At 40.3% G+C, this 24846-nt stretch overlaps 1 protein-coding gene across 13 annotated transcripts in view; it reads left to right on the top strand.

The window, feature by feature from the left end:
- The window catches only part of DOCK3 (dedicator of cytokinesis 3), a 225395-nt gene that overhangs the window by 178031 nt on the left and 22518 nt on the right, over positions 1–24846 (top strand). For 10 of the 13 annotated variants that reach the window (XM_055709450.1, XM_055709457.1, XM_055709451.1 and 7 more), the window contains 15 exons: positions 309–384; positions 1270–1370; positions 1650–1708; positions 3841–3989; positions 6533–6618; positions 8520–8546; positions 8672–8767; positions 10486–10546; positions 11029–11122; positions 11834–11982; positions 16898–16984; positions 18922–19026; positions 22498–22639; positions 23750–23916; positions 24465–24551. In XM_055709450.1, the coding sequence (XP_055565425.1) occupies positions 309–384; positions 1270–1370; positions 1650–1708; positions 3841–3989; positions 6533–6618; positions 8520–8546; positions 8672–8767; positions 10486–10546; positions 11029–11122; positions 11834–11982; positions 16898–16984; positions 18922–19026; positions 22498–22639; positions 23750–23916; positions 24465–24551 (1486 nt within the window). The remainder of the gene's footprint in view (positions 1–308; positions 385–1269; positions 1371–1649; positions 1709–3840; positions 3990–6532; positions 6619–8519; positions 8547–8671; positions 8768–10485; positions 10547–11028; positions 11123–11833; positions 11983–16897; positions 16985–18921; positions 19027–22497; positions 22640–23749; positions 23917–24464; positions 24552–24846) is intronic. The other 3 variants (XM_055709452.1, XM_055709454.1, XM_055709456.1) reach the window with 1 other exon arrangement.

Consider the following 24846-nt stretch of genomic DNA (forward strand, 5'->3'; position numbering starts at 1 on the left):
GTGAGTGTATTTCGTTTCACTGGAGGTAACGTGGCCCAGGTGTTCAAGATAGACAGGACTTCAGATGCTCCTGTGTAAATTCCAAGCGTCACAGGAACAATGAAAATTCTTAATCTTGTATCACTTCGTACAAATTGTTTATTATGACACAGATAAATAGGCGATTTCGGTGTGACTCTAGCAGTGATTACGTGAAGATTGCCTGACTCTGTACATACCGTAAAATCAGTACCACAAACCACTGTACTGTGTTATACGCTGGATTCAAACATGCTTTTTTTGTTTTTTTTGTTTGTTTTTGACTGCAGTATCATAGTTACAACCGTTCAGTACCTGTCTTCTGCGCTGCATAAGAATTTCACAGAGACGGACTTTGATTTTAAAGTAAGATACTCAGAAAATACGACATCTTCTTAAACTAGCAGCCACAAAGGAGTGAGGGCTGTTCTCTGCATTAGCTGATTCTGTTTGCAGCATTTATTTGAGTGTCTGTGAGGAAGATGACCTAGCTGATAGAAGACAGGAATTTGAATCTGCTGTGGAATTGAGGGGAAGCAGAACAGATACACTGTGAGATCAAATCAAGAAAATTGAGTCCCTCATAAAGGAAACTAGTGTCTTCGTCAGCAGTGGAGCTAATGAAGCATGCTGTCTGACAGATTCGTGGCTAATAAAATGTAAACTCAGACAACTTTTCCTGAAGTTGGGGCGTTCGTGATCCTCCTCTCCCAGAAGCCTCTTTCTGGCCATTGACTTAAAACTGGGAGGAACCCAGTATCGCAGTGTTTTCCCTGTGTCTGCTATATTTGAAAATGGGCAACAGGTTCACTGTCGCTAAGGAAAAGCTGCCAGACATACCGGGGTGCACGCACACAGAGCATGATGGCAAAAGCCTCATTTCTTTGGGAAAACAGACGAAATTATGTGGCTCTCATTCATGATATAGGGTAATCTGTGGGGATCTTTGGGGGATAAAATCTGTTTAGCCTACACAAAAAACAATTTACAACTTTGCTGAAGTCACCAAGTTTATTCATTGTCGATCTCTGGCCCTGAGGAAAGCCTGGGGGCGTTACCTTCCTGGGGGTTTTAGTTCCTACCAGGTTTTGAGTAATCCATTGGTATCCTTAAGAGTTTACTGTCTCAGTGGTTCAGATACATGTTGATTAGGTTACGTCTTGATTAAAGAAAGGAACATATGTCTTCCTAGCCTTGTTTGAAACTTCCTTCATGGAGTGCAATGATGAAAGCTTCCTTCCTGTGTCGCAGGTGTGGAACTCTTACTTCAGCCTGGCAGTTTTGTTTATAAACCAGCCAAGTCTCCAACTGGAAAACGCCACACCAGCTAAGAGGAAGAAGATTCTGGATAAGTAAGAATACATTTTGTTGGGTTCCCAGCCTTTTCTGCCACCTCAGAAAATGAGACTTATTTTTCTACCACAAGTCACTGTGATTTCTTACGGAACTTAGGATGTGGAAATGCTTGGCAAATAAATAAGTAGATGTCCTAATACAGCGTTCAGTGATTAGTCGAGTTGTTTGATATTCTTACATTGACTTAAATGTGAATTTGATTTTTTTTTTTTCTTAACATCAGTGCGTTGCCAGATTTTGTTCCACTAGGCAGCTCTCTGCCTCCTCTCTTTCAGATACGGTGATATGAGAGTCATGATGGCGTATGAGCTCTTCAGCATGTGGCAGAACCTGGGTATGTCTCTTCCCTCTCTGTCCTAACAAAGCTAAAGTAACCCCACGTTTCTGTTCGATTTTTTTTATATTTTTACTTTTTGTGAGGTCAGAGAATACTTAGTTTCTCTTTAAGAGTTGTAAAACCAGAAAGCACTTTTCTTCCACCAAAACCGCTTTTTCTTTTATGTCCCATCATAGTTTTTTTATTTGAAATAATACATTCCTGTGAATTGGAATGCTTTCTTCGCAAACATGACAGTGGCAGGTTTTGGTTGTTTTGACGCATCAGTGACGGGTCTTATGTATTTGCAAATACAAAATCAGCTTTATCTAATCCATTCAACTGTGCTGCAGTCAGGTTTATATGGAGATATACTGTTACTCTCTGACTTCTGTCTGATCCGTGGCTGTAAAGCAGAAATATAAATCTTCAAGGCTATAACTGACATTATAATTGTGTGGATGATTCAAAATTCAAAGTTGTCATGATTCATAACTACAGAATTATAGAATCGTTTAGGTTGGAGAAGACACTTAAGATCATCAAATCCAACTGTAAACCTAACACTACCGAGTGCCCCACTAAACCGTAGCTATATGTGTTTGATAATAAAGACCAGAAGTGGCATACAGTAAAGCTTCTTCTTTTGGGGCTTCAGGTATCTGGTATGCGTTCCAAATTCTACATTACTGCCTTAAAAAGAAAAAAAAATTATCAGAAAACCAAAACCCACAAAAGCCCTGTCCACAATAACACAATGTTTGTGATAAAATTGCAACTTCTGCAATTCAATTGACCTTTTATTGTATATTTTGATTAAAAAATTAAGCATGTTACAACATGGGGAACAACACGTCTCGGCACAGGTCTCAAAAGGTAAATGGTGATTTTTCATCTAGGACTTGTGCTTTCAAAAGTGTGCTGCAGCAGTCTTGGGCTTAGGTAATTCAGGATTTTATTCATAGAAAAGCCAAATAACATCTGTACTGCACGAGAGCAAGTCCAGCTGGGCCACTGTCCTGCCTCCAGCCAGGACCAGAGATGGACACCTATGGAAATGTTTGCGGACAAAGGAAGCATGTAGTAGTCCAGAGGAAAATATGAAAATGTTTGCTGATAGAGTTCACAAATAGTACAATTTACCTTAGAACAGGCAAATCATTAAGAGCACGAAGGAATGACACAGATCAGTTTGGATAACTTCATAATGTGGCTGCAAGCAACAGATACAAAACCCCAAACATTTAGTTTGTAGGAATATAGGTAGGAGTGCTATTCAAGAAAACAAAGACTACAAATGTATCTTGCTGACAATCAGCAGCATGGGAGCTACCTGTAAAGTGTCATGAGTAAAAAAGATACCATAATATTTGAGAAAATATGGAAGAAACCTGAGTCAAGGAAGAGGGATGATATTACTGCCAGACCAGACTTGATTACAGTTTCTAAGCATCTGTGTGGAGAATAGGAGGCTCTCCAATATAACAGAGATCAAATGGCCAGAAAATGATGCTAGACAAATTCAGATGAAAAGTGAGAAGCCTGTTTTACCTATGTAGATACAGATACATATCGCTGAATGCGGCTATTTTGATTTATTCTCTGCGACTCACAGTGAGCATGCCACGGAAGAGAGTGTTAGCAGAACACCGTGGGGTTTGCTGCTGAGAAGCAATGCAATTTGGTCCTGAGTCAAGGTCGGTTACGAAATTGAGACTTCCAGAGCACTGAGAATGAAGAACTCTGTAGTTCTTTGAAATCTAATTTATTCTATCAAATGCCACTGTTCTCAGCAGCCCATTCAAAATCTTTTTCTTCATAAATTGGAAGTATCTGTGGCCTCTTTTCCGCCTAGTTAGTATGTTTTAGTTTGGTTATTTTTGACAGTTTGAATTCCTTTGCAAGTAAAATGCACTGACAATTTTTGCTGAAGGCTTTTACAGTGAAATTTAAAATGCTTTTAGAGACTTCACAAGGAACCGTGTAAAGCAAATATTTTTTTTCCCAGTCCTTTCAGGAAAACAACGTGTTTGCTTTCCTAATGCTCATGCCTACTACTTTGTATATGTCATTACTGCAGGGGTTCCCTGTTTTCTCAGTGACAGATAACAAAGGCTTTTATTTAATCACAGTTGCTCTGTGTTGTACAGGCGAGCATAAGATTCACTTTATTCCGGGAATGATTGGCCCCTTTCTTGGTGTTACACTTGTTCCACAACCAGAAGTCCGGAATATCATGATCCCTATCTTCCATGACATGATGGACTGGGAGCAGAGAAAGAATGGCAACTTCAAACAGGTGAAGTCACTTCCCAGGCATTTCCAGTTTTCTTTTTCTTGCTCTACCTGCAATGAACAGCTGAAGCAAGGAGTCTGTATCTGTTGATCTGTTTCTGGTTGTGAAGATGTTGTCATGTAAACACATAAAAATAGAAAAATTGAAGCATAATTTACAAAACTATTAAAAGACCCAAGTTCATTTAAACAGTGTGCTTCACAGCAAGCTGCATTTCCCGTGGATACAGAGGAGTGATGTGCTCATCACACCAGAGATGAGGAAGACAAAATAATTTTGTAAATGCTGGGCTCCCACTGCTCCCATTGGTTTCACTTGGATTATTAGTCAACCGTTAAATAGGTCAGACCGAGAGCCAAAAACAGAGATGTAAGGATTTCACCAGTATTTGTGAAAACAGTGGGTTTTGCTTTTTTGTCTTCAATTTCCAGCTAGAAAATGGTATGGTATAATTAAATAATTATACCGTGTTTTGAAATAGACTTTGTGATTGTATATTGTTTAAGAAATCCTGGCAGCTCTCCTGGAGCGGTTATGCCCAACAACAATTCTCTGAGCTCTGATTGCAAAGCAAGGAGAGGAGTCATCATCATTTTGTTGTCCAGTCATAGTCAGGGAATTGCTTAAGTCTTCCATGGCAAAACAGATCCCTGAACTGCAAAATATTAACAATGAAGGATCAGTTTGGACTAGTTCCTCAGATGACAATGCCTCATTGTCATTGTGTTTGGGGCAGTACTGGGGGCAAGTGTCTGCAGATAAGTGTGCTGAAGTAGTAAATCCTTTTATTTAAATTATCATAATTCATGTGATTATTTGTTATCCACCCACTCATTAAAATGCCAGCTCTAATCTGTTGTTCCGGGAGAATAACAGACGTGTTCCACAGCTTGACCTATTAAAGGCTGTGTGGAAAAGTATTACCAGGCACTGATGGTTTTGTTCCTCTTAACTCCCTCGTTTATTACTGCAATTACCATTATTATTACAGTAGCATCTGATCATATCCTCTTTTTGCTTGTTTTAGCATAACAACAGAACAGTCCCTGCTCTGGCATTTGCAGTTATAGGTACCTACAGTCGTCTTCAAGTTTCTGGACCTGTTTATACTTTCTGTGTCAAGATGAACTCTTCATAGTCTTCACTGAATTTTTATAATCACTAATGTATTCTAAACTAGAGCTCCAAGAATATTTCTTAAATTACCGGTGGAGCAAATTTCCACACTGCTTTATGAAGCATATATTGTAACTTTCTAAGATTAAAAAGACAGAATAATCATCTGTATTAGTGAGAATGAAATAAATAGTTAAATAGGACAAGATGTATTAAACCTTACTAACATTAGCTGCTGGAACCAGGAAGTTATTTGTCGCCACTGTAGCGGCAGGTGGCTGGGCAGACGCATTGCTGATTTCTATCAAGTCACTGTACATCACAAGCAAAGACAGGGTACAGGTTTTTAATTTTTAGTTTCTCTTTACTATTTGAATGCTAAATTGGTTGTCAGAAAACATAAAAATTCTGGAAACTCATTTTCAAGCCCTACTTTTTTATTTTCTTCAGTAGCTCATGTTTTAACAAGGTTATTTTTCCAGTGATACTGTGTAACAATGCAGTCTGATTCATGGTAAATCAGGTCTCACTTTTATGATTTCAGCAAGGAGAGCACCAGCTCCTTCTGTGTGCCACCGGGTGATTTGCTTTTCCTTCTCATCTTGACTTCCTTTGCAGCTGAAAAAGAGAGAGAAACTCAAACTGTGTTTGTCTTTAAATAAAAACAAGCCATATCTCTACAAACAGTTTCAACCTATAGAAACCTCTGTCTTCATTAGTACTGAAAGTATGTTTCCTACAAGGTTTCCAAGACTACATGAAATTTTGTTTAATGGTAGATACATTGATTTCTACGCTTGAATCAGTGTTATGGGAATACCTGACATCAAACTTTGTTATATGATATATTAAGACCTGGAGGGAAATGAATACAGATTCAAAACCTTTCTAAGGAAAAAGAAATGTGATGATACTGTTGTGAAAAGAAAATGCATCACATAAAGGCTGGACAAAGCTGGGTTTAATAAACAAATCATCTTCCAATGTAATGATGCCTGGATGAGTGGAAATCAGTTACCTACCAGCAGAACCATCACAGGAGACCGGTGGCGATCATGCCATGAATTAGTTTCTCTGTGCGGATGTTCTGTTACAGTACAGGGTATCATTTATCTGAGATACCAGTACACAAAAAGTGTCTCTGAATGATTATTTAATAAGACAATAAACTTCAGAAATCCCTGTAAAGAAGTGTTACCTGTCCAGGATTCATTTAGACCCTGATAACCAAAATGATAATTTAGTTGTAGTCCTCCTATTTCACCCCAGAATGAGCAAGGTGGGCCCCTTGACTGAGCCACAGAGATCACTCACACATAGCAGTGGGCAGCCCCAGGGCACGAGAAATGAAATACTCTTTGGTCTTCCTGGTGTTTGGAACTCCAGTCTTCTACCTGAACAGCTAATCTGTAACCAAATTCTTCATCCAGGTGGAAGCCGAGTTGATCGATAAGCTGGACAGCCTGGTGTCCGAAGGGAAGGGTGACGAGAACTACAGGGAGCTCTTCAGCCTGCTGTAAGCCCCCGCGTCGGGCCGCGCGGGCGCTGCGGAGCCAGGCTACAGGGCCCGGCTGCCGAGGCAGCAGCCAAGGGGTTCGGGCAGGTTTTCGTGACACAGCTCGGTGAAACAGAAATATGTCCCTCTCATTCTGGAAAGAATATAAAAATCTGAGTCCTTCTTTGTCTTCTTTCTGTGAAATCTAATGTGTGGCTGCACAGGTAAGTGGGTATCACCCTCCTGTCAAAACCCGATGTGCCGGAGCAGCTGGCGCCTTCCTTTTTGCACAGCAGTAAGAGAAGTGACGGCCTTAGGGCTGCGCAGAGCAGCCAGGTGCTGCTGTCCAGCCAGGCAGGCCTTGGTAGGGCAAAAAAGATTTTCATCAGCATTGTCCTTTGCTTCTTGCAGTTTTTGAAGATCGTGTTTTGGTTGGCTCAACACTTGCAAGTTGCTTTCTCCAGAGTCCATCATGATACTGTATTTCCACTCCCTTTTTCACCAAAAATCTGCACTCATAAGGATAAAGACTTTACATCTGACTTTCCACTTAGCTACCTTTGATTACTGACCTGTCTACAAATTTCATTTCCAGTGTTCTTAGTTTATTTCAGAAGGACTTATTTTGAACTCTGGGAGTCATAGCAGCAAACCCTACGTCTTTTAGTATTCCAGTGAGCCACAGAGATCATTAGCAGAATTTTAGCCATATATTCCAGACGATTTTCTGTAGCCCCCAACAGCATGCTGGCAGTTTGAGGCATAAACCTTTGTTTCACTAGAACAAACACTTGTATTTCTGAATTCAAAATGGCACACTCGTTTGTTTTCAGGAAAGATAAGCCTGCCCATCCCGCATGCTTATCTTGGGAAGCTGGGAAGCATGCAAATGTGTTTGTGTACCTTCAGCCTTGGGAAGCCTGGTTTGTTATGTGTACGGCTAAGTCTTTTAGGGATAAAGGAAATTATTTATTTATTTTTTTAATTCACCTGGCAAGAGGAATATTGTGCATTCCCTTTGCTCCAGCTGAAGGCGTTTGTTACCCAAAATGTTAAGAATTAATAGACTGTAGCTTGTTACTTATTTTTAGATGATAGTGACTGGATGCATTACAAAGAAACGTAGCCTGGAAGTCCAGCTGCCTTTTAGTTTATATTCGCTACTGACTTTTCTGAGAACAATGTGAACTTTGAGGAAACAATTCCACGGAGTTAATAAATGCTCTGTGAAATAAACAGTTGACCCCGAATTCTGCTGTCTCAGCTATACCGCTGAAATGTAAACTGGCTCCCTCAGCTGGAAATCATTCCCGTACAGAAGAGTTTGCCTCTTCTGAGGACATGTATAACACCCAGCAGGATTTCCTTCTTCATACCAGTGCAGAAATGGCAAATTGTTTGAGTGGAAATCCAGTTTCAGGAAACTATCATGTAAATACGCTCTTTTTTTACTTTTGAAATACGATTTTCAGTGTTTTCACTCTAGCCTTCTCTCAGCCTTCCCAGCTGTCTCAGTGAGATGCTTGCTGTATTGTCTAGCCTGCTGAGCAGGAACAAATTGCCTATATTTATTTACACTTTAAATTAATTGTGATTCAAGGTTGGTTAGTTGATTGCTGATTAGAGATGAAAATGTATATAGGGATGAGCAAAGGAGAGATACTTGCAGCAGGTTTAGACTCCCAACTTCTGACTGCGGTTAGCAGTATCGGAGCTACAGGGAATAGCATGGGAATCATGAGCATTGCTCCTCTTCATGGAGCCGTAGGCTGCTTTGCGTTGGAAGGGACCTTAAAGATCAGCTAGTTCCAACGCCACTGCCACAGCAGGGACATGTATTTTAAATGGCAATGTGACAGTATTTGTCCTTCTCCTGTCAATGCTGTAATTTCCTTGTCTTTGCTTCATGCTGCCTGGAGTAGAACCCAGCTCTTTGGGCCTTATCCCAGGTAAGATCAGTCGGTCATTCTATGAATCAGTTTCATGAGGGAGAAACCGAGTTGTCCACAGCTGCCTGCTTGCACTACACCACTTCCCTAGAATCCTCACCTGCTGTCTTCACATCTCCCAACAGTTTGCTGGAGAAGATTGAGCAGGAAACGTGGCGGGAGACTGGAATCTCTTTTGTTACATCAGTTACGCGTCTCATGGAGCGTCTGCTTGACTACAGGTATCTACCAACAACAGCAATATATTCTAAGTATAAGAAGATTGTAAAGAGGTAGTACCGGGTTTCTTTTCTACAGGGATTATTTTTATTGTTTATCAAGCTGCATGGGCCTCTGACAGCAAGTATTAAGCAAGCCTAACTCACTGCTGCTGGGTTCTGAGCAAAAATCTGAATTCCTCATCTCTAGAGCCCCAGTTCTCATTCCTGTATGCTCGTTCCTGATAACAGCAAAGGTGAAGACATTTTTTAGTTCGTAGTTCTGTACTTAGGTTTATTCAGGTTGCTAAATGATTAATTCCTTCTATTACTGGCATGGTCTCATCTAGTTCAGCGAAATAGATGCTAAATGCAGGAATGATCTCAAATGCCTTGCTGAACCAAGATGTGCTGAATGCCTCATCGAGACATGCAGGGCTGGAAAACTTTCCATCTGAGGAAAGTCTGGCATGTCAGCTGGTGACTCATGTGTGCAAGACTCCACTATAAATTGGGCATCCTTTGTTTAGTTTTAGACTGAAGTTTGCAGGACTATTGTGTTAATACAGCTGAATTTTGATTGAGTTACAAAAAAATATTTTAACTTTATACACTCACACACAGAGTTGTTTTTATGGAATGATAGACAATTTGAAACTATATAGAACTGCCCCAAATATTTCTATCTTTAGCCTACTGACAGGAGTTCAAGTAATTGTTTCTTCTGCTGCTGCTCATTATAGGTGAAACCCTGTAACTCGGCTGGGTATTCTGCAATCCCAAATCCTTTTCTGTGCTCTTCAGTTTGCTCTTTTTGTTACCCTTTACCAGTTTGATCCAATCTGCTGTTTGTTTCCTGACAACAGCTGCTGTACCACTCCTATGCCAGACCAGGTATCTGAGACACATCTAAAGGGAACTTCCTTTTTTAAATTAAATCTGCAATCAATGCAGCTTTGATACACAGATATACATATTCATGCTTAAGTAAGGAACAGATGCCAGTTTTTAATTGATTTTTAATACACAGCAGATTTTTTCATTCCCAGGAGAGAACAGGGAACTGCATCAGTATTTGGAAATACACGGGCATCTTCTGGAGTCCAGCTGACAGAGTAGTTCCCAAGACAGTTTGCTGTGTCACTGCTTTAATTTTTTTCCTCTTTTTCACAAATGAATGTGACTTTCAAAGTAAAAATCAGTAATTTCTAATATATTCTAATTTATTCCTCTAAATTCCTCTAAATTTCTAATAGACCCTCTAAAATGTTCCAGAAACTAAAGATAAATTTTGGATTTAACTTACTTATGAAAAAAATAGTGATCTAGTCCATATTACTAGTGGCATATCTTTCAGCATGCTGAAAGGAAGCTAATCCTTTGACTAGGTAACCACTAAACATTACGCCGGGATAAAAAAATAGTTTTTCACCTTTATAGTAGATCTCATTCAGATAATTTTTGGCCACTATTATCTGATTTTTATTCAGATTCTTGTAAGAAATTAAATAGCAGTCATATCAGGTGCTTCTTAGGTCAAGCATGTAAGGGGACACTCAGTTCTCATATCATTTAAGCCATAATATGGGCATTTATCTTAGAGTAACTTTTATAAAATAAAGGATATGATTAACTGTTCTTTGTGATCCAAGAAAACTCTCTGGAGGATAAGATAGCTTCAAATTTATTTTAAAAGGACTTCTTTTGGAGATGTATGTTTCAACATTGCTCTGCTTTCTTAGGGACTGTATGAAAGGAGATGAAACAGAAAACAAGAAAATTGGCTGCACTGTTAACCTCATGGTAAAGCCGTTTCCTTTATCCCTTTGTGATGCTGTGCCGTGTTGTCAAAATTGGGTTGGGATGGGAATCTGTGTCAGGCAAGGGTGGCTTCAGAATCCCAGCACTGGGGTGGCGGAACAGAACAGGGACTGTGAGGATCCCCTGGGGGTCTCTAGCCCAGCCCTGCCTCAGGCGGGGCGGGTAGGTCAGGTCCCTCGGGCCGTACAGCTGAGCTCCGAGAGCCCTGGTGCCAGAGGCTCGACAGCCTCGCTCACCTTTTCCTTCAGCTTTTGACTGCCTTCATTCAGGGGGATGGGGTGGGGGCTGTGAAGCAATAAAATTAGTGAGTTAAACCAGTGTGAATGTGAAAATAATTACTACTTTTCTTTTAGGCTAATGACGTATTTTGTTTTCAACAACCTTATACACACACAGATGCTGCTGATTATCTTGAATGACAAAAGAGTCTCAGTGAGAATAATGACTCACTCTTTCTTTCACAGAATTTCTATAAATCTGAAATCAACAAGGAAGAGATGTACATCCGCTACATCCACAAGCTGTGTGACATGCACTTACAGGCTGAAAACTATACAGGTTAGTAAGACACCATATGGGATCTGCTTGAAATCCTGGTGAAAGTTTTTGACTCTCCCAGTGTTACACTCAAACATCTGATGTATCCTTTTGGAAAAAGAGTCGGTTAGGGCAGTTGGGAAGATAAGAAGCTGGAGTCCAGCTCATTCCCTCAAGTCAAATAATGTACGTCCGTGCCCACACGCCCATACAACTACTCCATTACGCTCCAGATTCTACATTTAAGTGTCCTGTGAGGAAGACTGATCAAAAGAATCACAGCAGTGGAATCAAATGTAGAGGAAGATTAATATCACAAAACCACTGTTAGATTACAATTCGCCATACTTCCTTGCACTGTAGTATTTAGGGAGCACTTAGAAAGCGTGTAGACTTAACTGTGTTGTCCAAGCTCTGTTCACAGCTGCAGGCCCCCCGAATCTAGTTACATATCTGAGTATCTGATATATGACTGTGCTTTCAAATCAAGTAGCTAGCAACAAGAAACTTGGCAGATTTGTACCTAAAAATTAGGTTCATAGGAAACAGCTTTGTGCTGCTATTTTAAGTAATAGAATAATGTAATGTTCATCTAAGACTTCAGAATGTTTTCTCAACTTGTAAATCAGGAATGCCAGCCTGTTTAAGAAGCAGCTCTAGTGGCCTTTCAACCCATTGCTTGTCTTTATTTGTTGTGATTGATTCAGTGTTCAATAACTGCATTTCCAACAGAGGCTGCATTTACTTTGCTTTTGTACTGTGAGTTGCTTCAGTGGGAGGACAGACCTCTGAGAGAGTTCCTGCATTACCCATCTCAGTCAGAGTGGCAACGTAAGGAAGGTCTGTGCCGTAAGATTATCCATTACTTCAACAAAGGGAAGGTATGCCAACTTCTTCTCTCTTCCAGCAGCTTCCTTCCCTTTTCCTGACTTACATAGGGCTTGCAAGCCTATCATCTCTGTTCAGTAGTCTGGAAGTAAATTTGTATCACAAGGTTTTATAGCTTGGCAAATTGCTTCTTGGCTCTCTGGAGAAAAAAAAACAGATGAGCCACTGGATATGGGTATTTCATTACGCCAAACGTTTGGAACTAGTTTAAGCAGGCCAACAGGAAAAACACCAAAACATTTTTATACCTTTAAACCAAACTTTGGACCACCTGCTACAGCAGAAAGGTCTACGAATGCCAGTTCCTTAGCTTTGAGGGGGCAGGACTGCATTTTGTAGTTAATCTGTGGAAATTGCTGTGTTATGAGTCACATTAGGACTTGTTTTGTTTCTAACCTATAGGAGTAAACGGCAGGCAATGCACTGTAGGAGTCCTTCTATTAAAAAAGATTTAAGTCTCTTCAGTGTCACTGTTATTTTAAAGTGCCTTTCAATTACAATGCCATTTCATCCATTGCAGAAGAAGAAAATCAGTACATTTCAATTTCAGATATTCGGTATGTTTTTCGTACAATAAATATTTTTTTAAAAATTACTGCAGATGTAGGTGTTATAGTCCCTTGTGTCGTGGTGTTTTGGGAACATTTCAGTGGTGAACCTTAAAAGTGGTATCATCTGTCAGAATATTTTCAAATTTTTCCCTTCTTTAGAAGAATTCCTACAGCTTATATTATTGGAAGATGGCATCTGTATGTGCGCCTCGGGGTTGGTTTTGCCTGTGATAGCAGTGACAGTGGCATTAAATGCAAATGCAGTTTGATTCATACGGGCTTGCCATTCCAGATAATTCTTTCCTAGCCCGGATAATAGAAAGTTGCATATGGCAGAGACATTCGTTACAGAACCTGCAAAAGGAAGGCAGATTCCTGCATGTAGGAAGAAGTGGCCTGTATAGGAGGAAGTGATGAAGGAGAACTGGGGGAGGGGGAGAGTAGAACTGTTCTCTTGTAATAATACTATATATGGTTCTCTTTAGTTTCAGAAATGTTCAGGGTTTTTCAGACTGCACTTAAAAAAAATGAATTACTGACGTGCAAATATTGCTGTACTGTACTGTCGTGACTTGGCAAAGATGATACAGAGACTATGTAAAACAAGTGAGCCTGGATTTTTGACAAAACCAGGCAATCCATATATGCACTGAAAGGGAGTAAAAACTTGACAGGTGTAATTTTGCTGTAAAACTCCTAGCGTATTATAGAGTGTTAACCTCTTGAGGTTTTTTCCCCACTGGATGTTTTTGGAGTTACTTGACTTTGTGTTTTAATCCTCCTTTATTATAAATGGTAGCTGAATGACTAAATAATCCACTTAAGTAGTGTGTATGTCACTCAAACTATGGAAGTGAAAGATGCTGAGAAGCCAAATCCTGCTGCTGCCTTCCAGCCCTCTTTCTGTTGCTCTGTAACAGGGAACAGCTCAGGGGCTGCAAGAAACTTGCTTCCCTCAACTTGTGTCAGGTATTTTCTTTCTGGACCACCCTAAGAAGGTCCCTCCTCAGGCCCTGGAGTGGGATTTGTTGTTCTGTGTCCTGCAGTTACATTTCTAGAGTGAAGTTTCTCATGCTGCTCCTGGCATCTTCCACTATGTAAAGGGGGCCAAGGCAGGCAGAAGAGGGTGTAACGATTCTGCACTGCTTAATGGGAAAACTTCAGCACAGGAATGGGGGAAAACTGTGGCCACAAGACTGCCTTTTGAGTCTGACACACCAGCATGCCAACGGAGGGCACGCGTGGTGGCACCGGTGGCGGGGCCCGCGGCAGGGCTGGCGCTGGGTGCAGAGCTGAGTAGTGCCCGTCATAACCGCGTTGTCAGTAGCAGCCGCATGCTGGGGAGGAACAAGGGGTCCCCAAACGCTTCTAGCCACCTTCTGGTTGTGTGCTCCTTCCTACTGATTTCTGCTGTGCTTTGAAATGGTTTATGGCTCAGTTGGCCCTGTGTGCAAGGGCATAACTTTAAATGAAAATTATTTTTTTTTTAGCTCACAACTACGATTTTGTCTGTTAAAACGCGAGGTTTTCTAGTTGAAGACGATCGTGAATGGAACAGTTCGAACCCAATTGATCATGCTTCTGGACAGCAACAGCTTGAAAACTAACAAAGCCTTTTCTGTCGAGTTCCCTGCTAGATTTTATTAGCTAAAAATTCTGACCAGCTCCCACCACAGCAGCACGGTGTGTTCTCCTTAGCACCAGCCAAGTGCCGTGAGAGACCCAAAGCTACTTCGAAAGCAGTTCATTTTTAGATCGTGTGCTCCATACCCAACATCTGAACTAATTTCTCTTGTGCACCCCCATGTGAATCGTATTTCCAAAAGAAATCTGCACACTGGGGTGTGAGTAAATAAAGGCTGCCATTCATGTTGATTGTCTCTGTGCCTCCTTGTGTGCAGTCAGTGGTGCTCAACTGAGAGTTGCTGGTGCAACAGGAGAAAGATGCAAGAAATACCATGTGAATGTGCTTTTCAAGTGAAGGACATAACATGTACAATGTGCAAACAGATCAGACGTTGGCAAAAAAGAAAACAATAACAAGGGAGATTAACAGTGGAGACATGAGGAAATAATTTGAAGGGGGAAGAAGGGTGCTTTAGGGGGAAGTGACACTTGCATAGCACATGGAAATACATACTAAATTTCTACACTGTGAAGATGGTACTCATTAACATCACAGGTTTTAAAACTGAGGATCCCAGTGACTTGGGTATTCATTCATTCTCTTTTCCTTTCAAATATCTGCAGACTCTTTTCTTTCTAAGAAGTTACCTATATATTGTGTTTCTTCGCTTCTCTATCTCATATTGTATCTACAGAATATTTAGCTAGCACAGTGGGATTTCTCTGTAGAAGTCTTAACTGAAACAAAGAGAGAAAGCCTGAGTTGGGATGACAAGGAATAGCATCAGGGTACATGTAGAAGAGCTGGTATAAAGAGAAATGAGATGTGGTTACCTGTTGTTAAGTTAATTCACATCAGAAAAGGAACATGAACAGGTTACATCTTTAGGATCACCTCAAGGGAAGACAGCCAGCTAGCTTTCTGATTCTGTCTGGAAGACAGATAAGAGAACTATGTAGGCTTTAGCCACAGCATTCCATTTGGAAGCAAGATTCTGCTCACACTCTCTGACAAAATCTATTTATGCCTGGTCAGGTGTTTCAGAAGAGAGTTTTCTTTTCCATTCTTCCAAGTAAATACAGATCAGCTAAGGACTGAAAATCTCTGTATAAGATCTCTGTAAAGAATGTTGAAACCTATAAAAAGCAGCAACGGTGTTTGTGTTTGCAGATATAAACACTTAAATGGTTAATGTTGTTGATCTCAGTGCAGTGTATCAGTTTGTATGTCATGGTGACAACCCACAGCAAAAATCTTGGTAATTTGAGATCACAGAAACCCAAGTAATATTCTGAATAGTCAAGTAACTGGTCTTCCAGTCCATTTCCTATTGTATGTATTGTATTTACCTAAATAAAACTCAGGCTTCCCATCATCCCAAAATACTAATGCTGTCAGAATACCCAAAATGATTCTGAAAGAATCTTTTACTTAGCAAGTAGTTATGTAAGTTTTTGTAATTTACTGAAGCCAAAGAGATGTAGGATCATTATTTTTGCCTTTTTAGTTCTTACAACTACCCCTTTTAATAGAAAAGGTTCTTACACTTACTGGGTTTGCTATTCAGAGATAAACAGCTTTGCTATTATTGAGGATGAAAGAACAGAAACTGCGAAAGTATGTGCATCAAGGGAAGCATTGTAAAGTACCTAATACACTAAATCAAACAGTGCAGAGATTCACTTTTATAAGTGAAGGTACATGTAACAAGAAAAATTTATTTCCATATTAAATGCTAATATTTTACATAATTACTGTTGATTACCATTACCGATAGTTTACAATATTGCTATTAATATTCTTAAAACTCAAGGTGTAACTCACTTGGGTCTAACTCACACATTAATTTTGTTTTCACTGCAACAGCATCCCAGTTAGAACATGCAGCAAGTTAGCCCAGTAATGCATAAAAGTTAATCCAATAAAGTTCAGCTGAGACCTTGGTGTTCTATGAGTATGGTACGGAACAGTCATTCCCCCCAAAGGTGTCCAGTCTATGCAGGTAGAAGATGATGGGAGAGGAGATTTCAGTTCAGGGGTGTGAAATGAGCACTCCAAAGAAGCTAAGTGGGGTCAGGGGGAGCCTCCTCACAGGCGGGTACGCACAGACTCGGCCTCCTCCTTCCTGGCTGCCGAGGGAGACGAGAACAGCAACTAGGGAAGATGATTGTGTGCAGACTGTCAGGGGAACAGATGAGGTTTGCTTTCAGTTCTGAATACAGCTGTTCAGTTAGTGGGATGGTGCAGGTCTGTCCTGGGGGTGTTTGTCCCTCGCCGTGAGTGTTTCCTGGGTTTGGTGCTCTCAGGAGGCGGCAGCAGCCCAGGGGGGGAGTGCTGAGCTGGGGGCCAGGCCTGAACCCTTCACTTCAGGGAGTCCTAGCGCAGAGAGCAAAGGACATGTGGGGGTGGGGTGAAGGGGTGTCTAACAAGAAGAAAAATTGTCAGCGATATTAATCTTTCTCCAAATTATTTTCCCAGTCTCATGAGTGAACTGTCAGTAACGGGCAGCATGTGTGTGTAATTTCAGTGGAACATATGCCTGCGTTACCATCTTGCAGAAGGAATTAATCTGATAGTTAATGGAAACTGTTTCATCACGTTCCATTTTCACATCTAATCCCTGACATTTCATAGAAAATTAATTCCCAGAATTGAGTTTCCATATTCCCCTCATCTGAGTTGGCAACAATATTCCGTTTGCTGTGAGTGTGATTTGCATTGCTTTCACAGAGCTGGGAGTTTGGCATCCCGCTGTGCAGAGAACTGGCCATACAGTATGAGAGTCTCTATGATTATCAGAGCCTCAGCTGGATTCGGGTAAGTAGCAGCAGTTCCTCTCCTTGCAGACTCCCATGTCATTCCCCAGGGAATTTTGTTCTCCTCTCAGAACATTCTGAACTCAAAAAAACAGTCATATTCCCTATACAGCTCCCTGCATTTATAGCGACTCCTTTGCATTGAATCATTTTGATGACTTTGTAGGTCCACTGAAGTAACTGCTAGCAGGAAAATCCCATGAGTATGTCGAGACAGCACACACACGGGTGCTGGGATTGCTGTTGCAATTCATATTTTTATATATTTTTGCATAAAATATCTTCTTTTATTTCTTTCCTAAACAATATATAGATACTTCATTTTAATTCCAAAACTATCAAGGGCAGCTCATGCCTCAGTTGACATAAGAGGAACAAGAGAGAAAGAATGGAGAAGGCAAACTATGGCACCCCTACCAACTTACAAGAATCTGGTCCTCCAGTAAAACCAAACACATGATGAAATCGGGGCACGTTTGCAGCATTATGCTTCAGTCACAGAAAGTTGAAGTTCTGGTTGTTATTTAAAAACTTCATGAATGTTAAAATAGCTCAGCTGCTTTTGTCCCCTGGAGTAGCATGTGTATATCCAATTTTACTATTTATGCGATGTGGAAGTATTCTTATACACAGTGGTTTAAATTTTCTTTAAAAGTCAAATTTATTCTGATCTGAAGATACAGGTCTAACTAGGTCTCATGGACTGCACTTCTGAAGAACCTGTTTTCTTCAAAGTGGCCCTGAGGAGAGTAGGGGTGGCCATGGGTTGTGCACTGTGTGTTGTACACATCTAAAATAGGGCAGTGTGAAAAACTGATCCTGGTGTACAGGCAATACCGTATCAGTAAAGTGATCATAAATGATAAGCAAACAAACTTACTGTCATGCATCAAGACTTTATTTCCTAAAATATCAGTAAATTAGTTAATTTTACTGCCTCTTTATTATTTGGATTAATTGGCTGGCAGGTGAAGAGCATCTCAGCTGATCAGTTTAACCAGGTCACTCATCCTTTTGCTCACCTGAGTGTGATGTTTTCTGTTCAGGTTTCCTAAATCTGAACTGTGTTGACCTGAACTCACCTGGATTTCTCCCCACTCTAAAGAATCTTCCTCTATGCCACTCGCATTATTCAGTGCATTCCTTTACTCTTCCTGCAGTGATTTTGAGAGCTTCTCCCGTTTAGAGAAGGAGTTAATATCTGTGCAAACCAAGAACCAAACCTTGATGCAACACTTAAGTCAAAGCTGCTGTCAGGGTTCTCTGCAGTGGAAGCAATGATGTCAGACTGATTCTTCTCATAAAAAAGCTCTTTTCGCTGTAGTGCAGTTCCTGTGAGCATTTCAACTCAGATTCAGTTTGGCAGGAGGTCTTGAAATCCCACTCCTGATGTAAACGCTAGCACAGTGCCACCAAACTAATAATTAGAACTAGAGAAAAGTCCTTTTACTTTTTTCAAATCCCATTTTTCTTCAATGTTAAACCTACTGGTGCACAGAGCTGTTAGAAGATTTAATTTTGTTTCACCCTCTTTCATGCCCCTCAACTCAATTAAAGCAAAACCAACTGAATTGGTAACTTTCCTGACAGTGGTATAGATTTTGAGTTGTAGGAGAGAATAGGACACTGTGAGACAGGCAACATAGATCTTAATCTCAGCTTTGCCATTAATTCTGCAATGCAAAAAAAATTAAAATTTAAAATGAGATACAACAGAAAAATTTCCAAAAAGGTAAAATGATTATGATGATACTGTAGCCTGTCCCACCATGTAGACTGTTTAATTAATAATTTCTATCTTCAACAGAATTTTGGTCTTTTCATAAAAAAACTGTGGGGGCAAAAGAGTAACGTGATATTTTAATGTATCTTGAGAGTCTAATGTTTTAAGTGCAGCTTTAAGGGTTGTTTGATAGCAGCTATCTTTTTTCTCCACAGAAAATGGAAGCTACGTATTATGATAATATCATGGAACAGCAGCGCTTAGAACCTGAATTTTTCAGAGTTGGTTTTTATGGTCGGAAATTCCCATTTTTCCTGCGGGTAAGCCGGAGTTATACAAAATATGACAAAGTGACCAGGCTCAGAGCAGCAGTTAAGGCTTTGTATTTTTGTTGTGGAGATATGATGTCTGCCATTCAGCTTAATTTTTTTATGCCTGCACAAGTGGAAACAGCTTTGGGCCGAACTGAAGGATGTGGTCCATCGGGAATGTTCTTAGGAACAGATCAGAAATTTGACTCATGCCTATGTGTATTTTTGACAATCTGCAGATGCAGCACAAACTGCCTCTATATTAAGCAAAATGCTATATTGCACCAGTGCTGGGTCATTACTGAAATAATTTCCATCACTTTAAATTATCACGCTTTAAAAAGTCTCACATGACAGCAGGATTCTAATACCAGACTGATGACTCTCTTATGCTATCTGCAAGTGAAAATTTCCTCTCTCTTCAACAAAAGCCTCGCAGCTTCTCCAGACCCATCCTCACTTTGAGCTTACTGTCTGCTGGTGTATACAGCATCAGCTGGGTCTGAAATCCATTTAAAAAGTAAAATTATCTTCTTTTCCTAATGAGGAATCAAACTGAAAATGGATATTTATTCACACAATGTCTTGTTGCTAGTTCAGAGCAAGGAAGGAATACAATCTGACAACTGCTGTAACAGCTGTCTGAAAATTGATGGTAGATGCCATCTAGGTTGACAGGACAAGCTAGCCTGAAACGTGCTTTCGGAGACCAGAGGTGCATGTCTTATGTCCTCTTTAGAGAAATGGTTTGACAAGAGGTGGCACCACTCCTGAGTTGTACAGCAAGAAGCTACAAAACACCAAACTGTGTACCATTTTGCAAACTGCACTCTTAAATTTCCCTCTGATTACTAAGTTGTTGGGGGTTTTTTAACTGGCTTTTAAACACTGGTGTTTCATGCCAGTCTTTTAACAGAAACACAGGCAAGGGAAGTAAAGGCAAGCTGGAATTAATAAAGGTGAAAATACCAGTGGATAAAGGGTGGCTTCATGTTGTTCAAAGATGAAGTTAACAGTGCCGTAATGTAGCAGCCTGAATCAGTGTGTAGAACGCACCTGCAGAGGAATCCGAGGAAGTGACAAGTGTTGCGGCATGAAGCAGTAGCTACCCCTTTGTGACAGCCTCCAGAGAAAACTGACAATTTCTTTTTTTATATCTAACAACAGATGCTTCAGAAAATACATGACAACAAAGCAATTATGGCATGTAAGCATTGCTACAGTTGAAGTGTAGTATCAGTGAATCCAGCTTAGCTTATTATATTATGGACCCTACCGGTTTATTGTGGATCCTGCATGGCCTCTGTGTTTAACACCGCACAAGTTTTCAGTGCACAGCACTTACTCCTTGCACAATGGTGTAACGGTATGGATACTTGGCTGGAGACATGAAGAGCGAACACGAGCGTACATAATTATAATCCTTGTTAATTCTGCAATTATATTTGGTAGCAGTACTTCTGATAGCAGATTACTAACGTAGCAATCTCGTTAAAAGTCATCCTCCTCCTTTCTCTCTCTAATGATCCATACAGCATACACGTTGCGGAGCACAGACTAAGCCCATTAGCAAGCACATCAGCATGGATCACACTAAAGAGATTGGAAGCAGTTATTCTAGAGAAGAAGAAGATGTACACGGATTTAAAATTTCCAAATGGACATGGAAGTGTTTTAAACTGATCAAATAACTCCAAGCCCTTTTCTCATTTATTTTTCTGTTGCTGTATAGCCTAAGACAGAAAATAACCACTTCTTTCTGCATCTTTGATTTTGAAGACCCTTTGTCTAGAAGAGTCATTGTTCACATTCCTGTGATCTCTGCATCTATTTCTAGCCATCCTACATAAGTAAATTAAAACTGTCCATGTCTTTCACTTACTAGAAGTTCAAGTAAGGCCTGAGAAGCCATGTTGAGAGATCTTGTGTTGGCATCTGTCTGAAAAGTCCATTAAATTTATCTTTGAGGTGTTTTCAGGGCATTATTTTTAGAATCACAATAACTTTATTTATAGGCTTACAGTTTTCTGGGTTGCTGCCATCAAAAGCTAAAATAGAAAATGCAGTTAAGTGTCATGAAGAGATTCACCTTTAAACATGGACTCACTCCAAATTTAATAATAGCTGCAAAGTTTGAGCATTACAGACTGAACTGTCAAGATTCATCATACAGTTTTTCTCCCAGTTCATCGGTTGCTGTGACTGATGCATACAGTGTGACATATGTCACAGCTTGAACATGAGGTCTGTTCCATACAGTTGAAATGCAAAGCCAAAGATAACTGCACTCCTTGGCTGTGTTTTATGATGGGGAGGTGCTCCTTTCTCTTTGATTTTGCTACCAGATCAAGAGCTGTGCACCAGAACCTTTTTCCAGAGCATCTAACCAAACATTATTGCACATACTGCGGCTTCTAAATGCAAGATATAGGACAGGGTGAACTGTTCTTGTTTGCTGGGATCCTTTCTTTGTTTTATGAAGGTGAAAAATCTCCCTGTAGTTCTTGTTATTGTTACGAGAATTAAAACCACCAGAATCAGGGAATTTGCCTGCTTTGATTGGTCTTGCATCAGGAGACGTTACCACCGATGAGAACTGTGTTTTGTGGTAAACAGGGTTGAGACACAGGAATACAATCTTGATGACACTGAGGACTTTAGAAATCCTGTATCTGCTGTTCAGAGTTTGAGGTGGCTCAAAAAAGCATCCAAGAACTCTGCACAAGAGGTTTAATGCCTTAAGAGGCATATCTAAATGCAAGCTTTCCATTACTAGCAGAAATGAAATTTTGTTCAAGAGGAAAGTGCTTTTAGGGCTGAAGGGGAATTTGCTAAGTGGCCGCTGAGAATTCTTAGTAAGGCTTTTCCACGTTACTGCGCTATAGACTGGGGAGTTCCTGAAGGACGATCAACATGATCAGAAGTGGATTGTATGGCTGTGACAGTGCAGCAATCATTAATGATTTCTGTGAACAGTTTGTTATGACTTCTCTCTAAGGATAACTGGTAAACTGATAAACATGTATCTCCCTCTGTTCTATGAAATCCTCAGGACTTTTATCCATCTGGTGTGAACTCTTATTTGACAGCAGCTTTCCCAGTGCAGAACAGCCAAGCTGGTGACAGTCTTAAGTTTCGGTTGACATGTTTCAGTACAGTCCATTTAAAAAACAGTCCCTTTTCAGTTGTCTGAGAAGCAATTAAAAGACAGTAGGACTGAATGTTACGTGTGTATGGATCAGAGACATCTTTCTGTTGAGAGATCAGTGGAATAGTCTACTTATAACTTCCTGATGAAATACTTTGTAAAGAAAAAGGAAGAAATAAAATCTATCAGCTGTGTTAAATGCACATTTTACTCTCATATTAGCATTGTCATTTATCTTTGGTTTTGAAGCATTAAAATTTAAAGCGATATAAAAGCTATTAGAATTTAACTTACTTTTAAGGAGACTTAATTTATGCTTGTCCCTCTTGCAGAACAAAGAATATGTGTGTCGGGGCCATGACTACGAGAGGCTGGAAGCCTTCCAGCAGAGGATGTTGAGCGAGTTCCCACAGGCCATTGCAATGCAGCATCCAAACCACCCAGATGACTCCATACTGCAGTGTGATGCCCAGTGTATCCTTCAGTGAAAGGGAACCCTACGATCAGAACTGTAATAGAGCACAAAGGAGGAAGGTATAGAAAAGGTCATCAGCTTGGATCCCTCGGTTCCTGAGTGCCTTAGGTAGGGTAGTTATGGACAAAGCTGTAAACCTGTCTACAGCTGATGCAAAGTGGTTCACTGCACTATGTGTTGTTGGAGGGAACGGTCACTCGTTACTTGGAGTAATGCAGGTCATATCTGATGGGTAAGGGAAATAGCTGTGCTTGGTCACATCCCTGTTTTAACCTTTACCAACGTCATTCTTCTCACTGTTAATCTGTACTGTGATTTGATGCAACCAGTACAATGCTATATACATTTAAGGACTGAACCATGTAACGTGTAATGGGTCTGCAGAGACTTTCGGAGATTTGAGTCAGGGGAACACGGCTTGTGTGACATCAGCAAGGATGTTGTGCAGGACTTCAACCGGAAGGACATTGTCAGCACGTGAAGTCTCCTGAAATGGGTTGCTGTTTCTCACTTGTCTTTTAACATGTCCTTTTCACTCTTTGTTACTATAGAACACTGATACTTTCGTAGGCAGAAGGGTTGTTTGTATGTGTATTTTGGTTGGCTTGTTGATGCTTGCAGAGGTCTTGTTTGTAACACTAAGTTTCAACTAGTTCAATTAAACTGGACTGTAAATTGATTAAATTAGGACATTTTTGGTTTGTAGACAAAGCTGAAGTATCTAAGGTGAAATATATCAAAGGGAAATACTGGATATGTAGATACCTAAGTACATCAAGATGAATAAAGTTCCTGCACAAATGAGGCACCTAGTTCTAATTAAAACTAATAGGAACTGGATTTTGCTTGCTGTAGGTATTTTGGATGTCTCACTACATACTCTGTACATCCTCAGGTACCTTCCTTTTCGGTTAACCTGGCTGTGTAGTACTGTAACTCTGTAGACTCCCCTACTAGTTCTATCCTAGTGTTCTGTTGTTTCACTTGCAAGAGTGTTGGAAAACAAAGAGGACGATGACTTTCTGAATTCACCATTCTGTTTCTTCCCAAAGCAGAGAGAGCTTTTCTGTTTGATGTCCTGTGACTTTCTTTGACCATATAATTGACAGATTTACAGATCTATGCAGTGACTCCAATCCCAGACAATATAGATGTGCTGCAAATGGACCGTGTCCCTGATCGCATAAAGAGCTTTTACAGAGTCAACAACATCCGGAAATTCCGCTATGACAGGCCCTTCCACAAAGGCCCAAAGGACAAGGAGAATGAATTTAAGGTAGAAGTAGTGAATAAGCAATGTTAAGTTAATTTCTTCAAGGTGAATACTGTCTTGTTATTTTATGCTGATGTAACCTTTCAAGTAATCCTGAGCTGATGACCAAAGATTACTACAGTAACTCAAATAACAAGTAGCTGTGGAGTCCAGTGGTTAAACACCTGACCTGATTAAAGCATCGTCCAGTTTAAAAGTGACTTATTTTAGTGCCAGGAGAAACGCACTTTGAAGCAAGGATGGGGTTTTTTTTATTTGGCTGGATTTTTTTTTACTGCCATATGTCCACAGTATCTTCTTGGTTCCCATGAGAGAATTGGTGGTCAGCCTCTAAAAATTAATAGAAATGTTGAATGTGTTGCTTTAGAGCATACTGAATTCTGGTTGTGTTGTTCAAGTGACTTACAGCATGACATTCTGCAAAGTAAGTTAATGCTCGGGAGGTTAATATATTATTTTCTGAACTTTTCCCCCTTTGCACCTGTACTAAGAGTACAGATGATGTGATTGTGATTCACTGTGTACCTCACATCCCAAATTACTCTTTGCAGAGCTTGTGGATTGAACGTACCACTCTGACCTTGACTCACAGTCTGCCTGGGATCTCTCGTTGGTTTGAAGTGGAGAGAAGAGAACTGGTAACATTCATAGTTCCTGTAACTGGAGTTTGAAATGATGAGTTACTGAGGACATGGGATAGGCAACTTAAAGCTCCTTTGGCTGAAATCTTGCAGTTTAAAGTGACGGAGTTTAGCAATGACGAAGTATGTCCTTCTTCCACCACTTAGTCTAAATAATTGCTGAATGTAAGCATGGGAATGTAACAGAGTCAAAAGATGGCACAGTGACATTGTTGCCGTGTCTTCAGTAAACAGAAGGAAGTTATCACAACTCGGTGACCTCAAACACAGCATTGCCAACAGGAAAGTTTGT

Source organism: Falco cherrug, chromosome 4 (genome assembly GCF_023634085.1).
Source record: "Falco cherrug isolate bFalChe1 chromosome 4, bFalChe1.pri, whole genome shotgun sequence".
Classification (NCBI taxonomy): Eukaryota; Metazoa; Chordata; class Aves; order Falconiformes; family Falconidae; genus Falco; species Falco cherrug.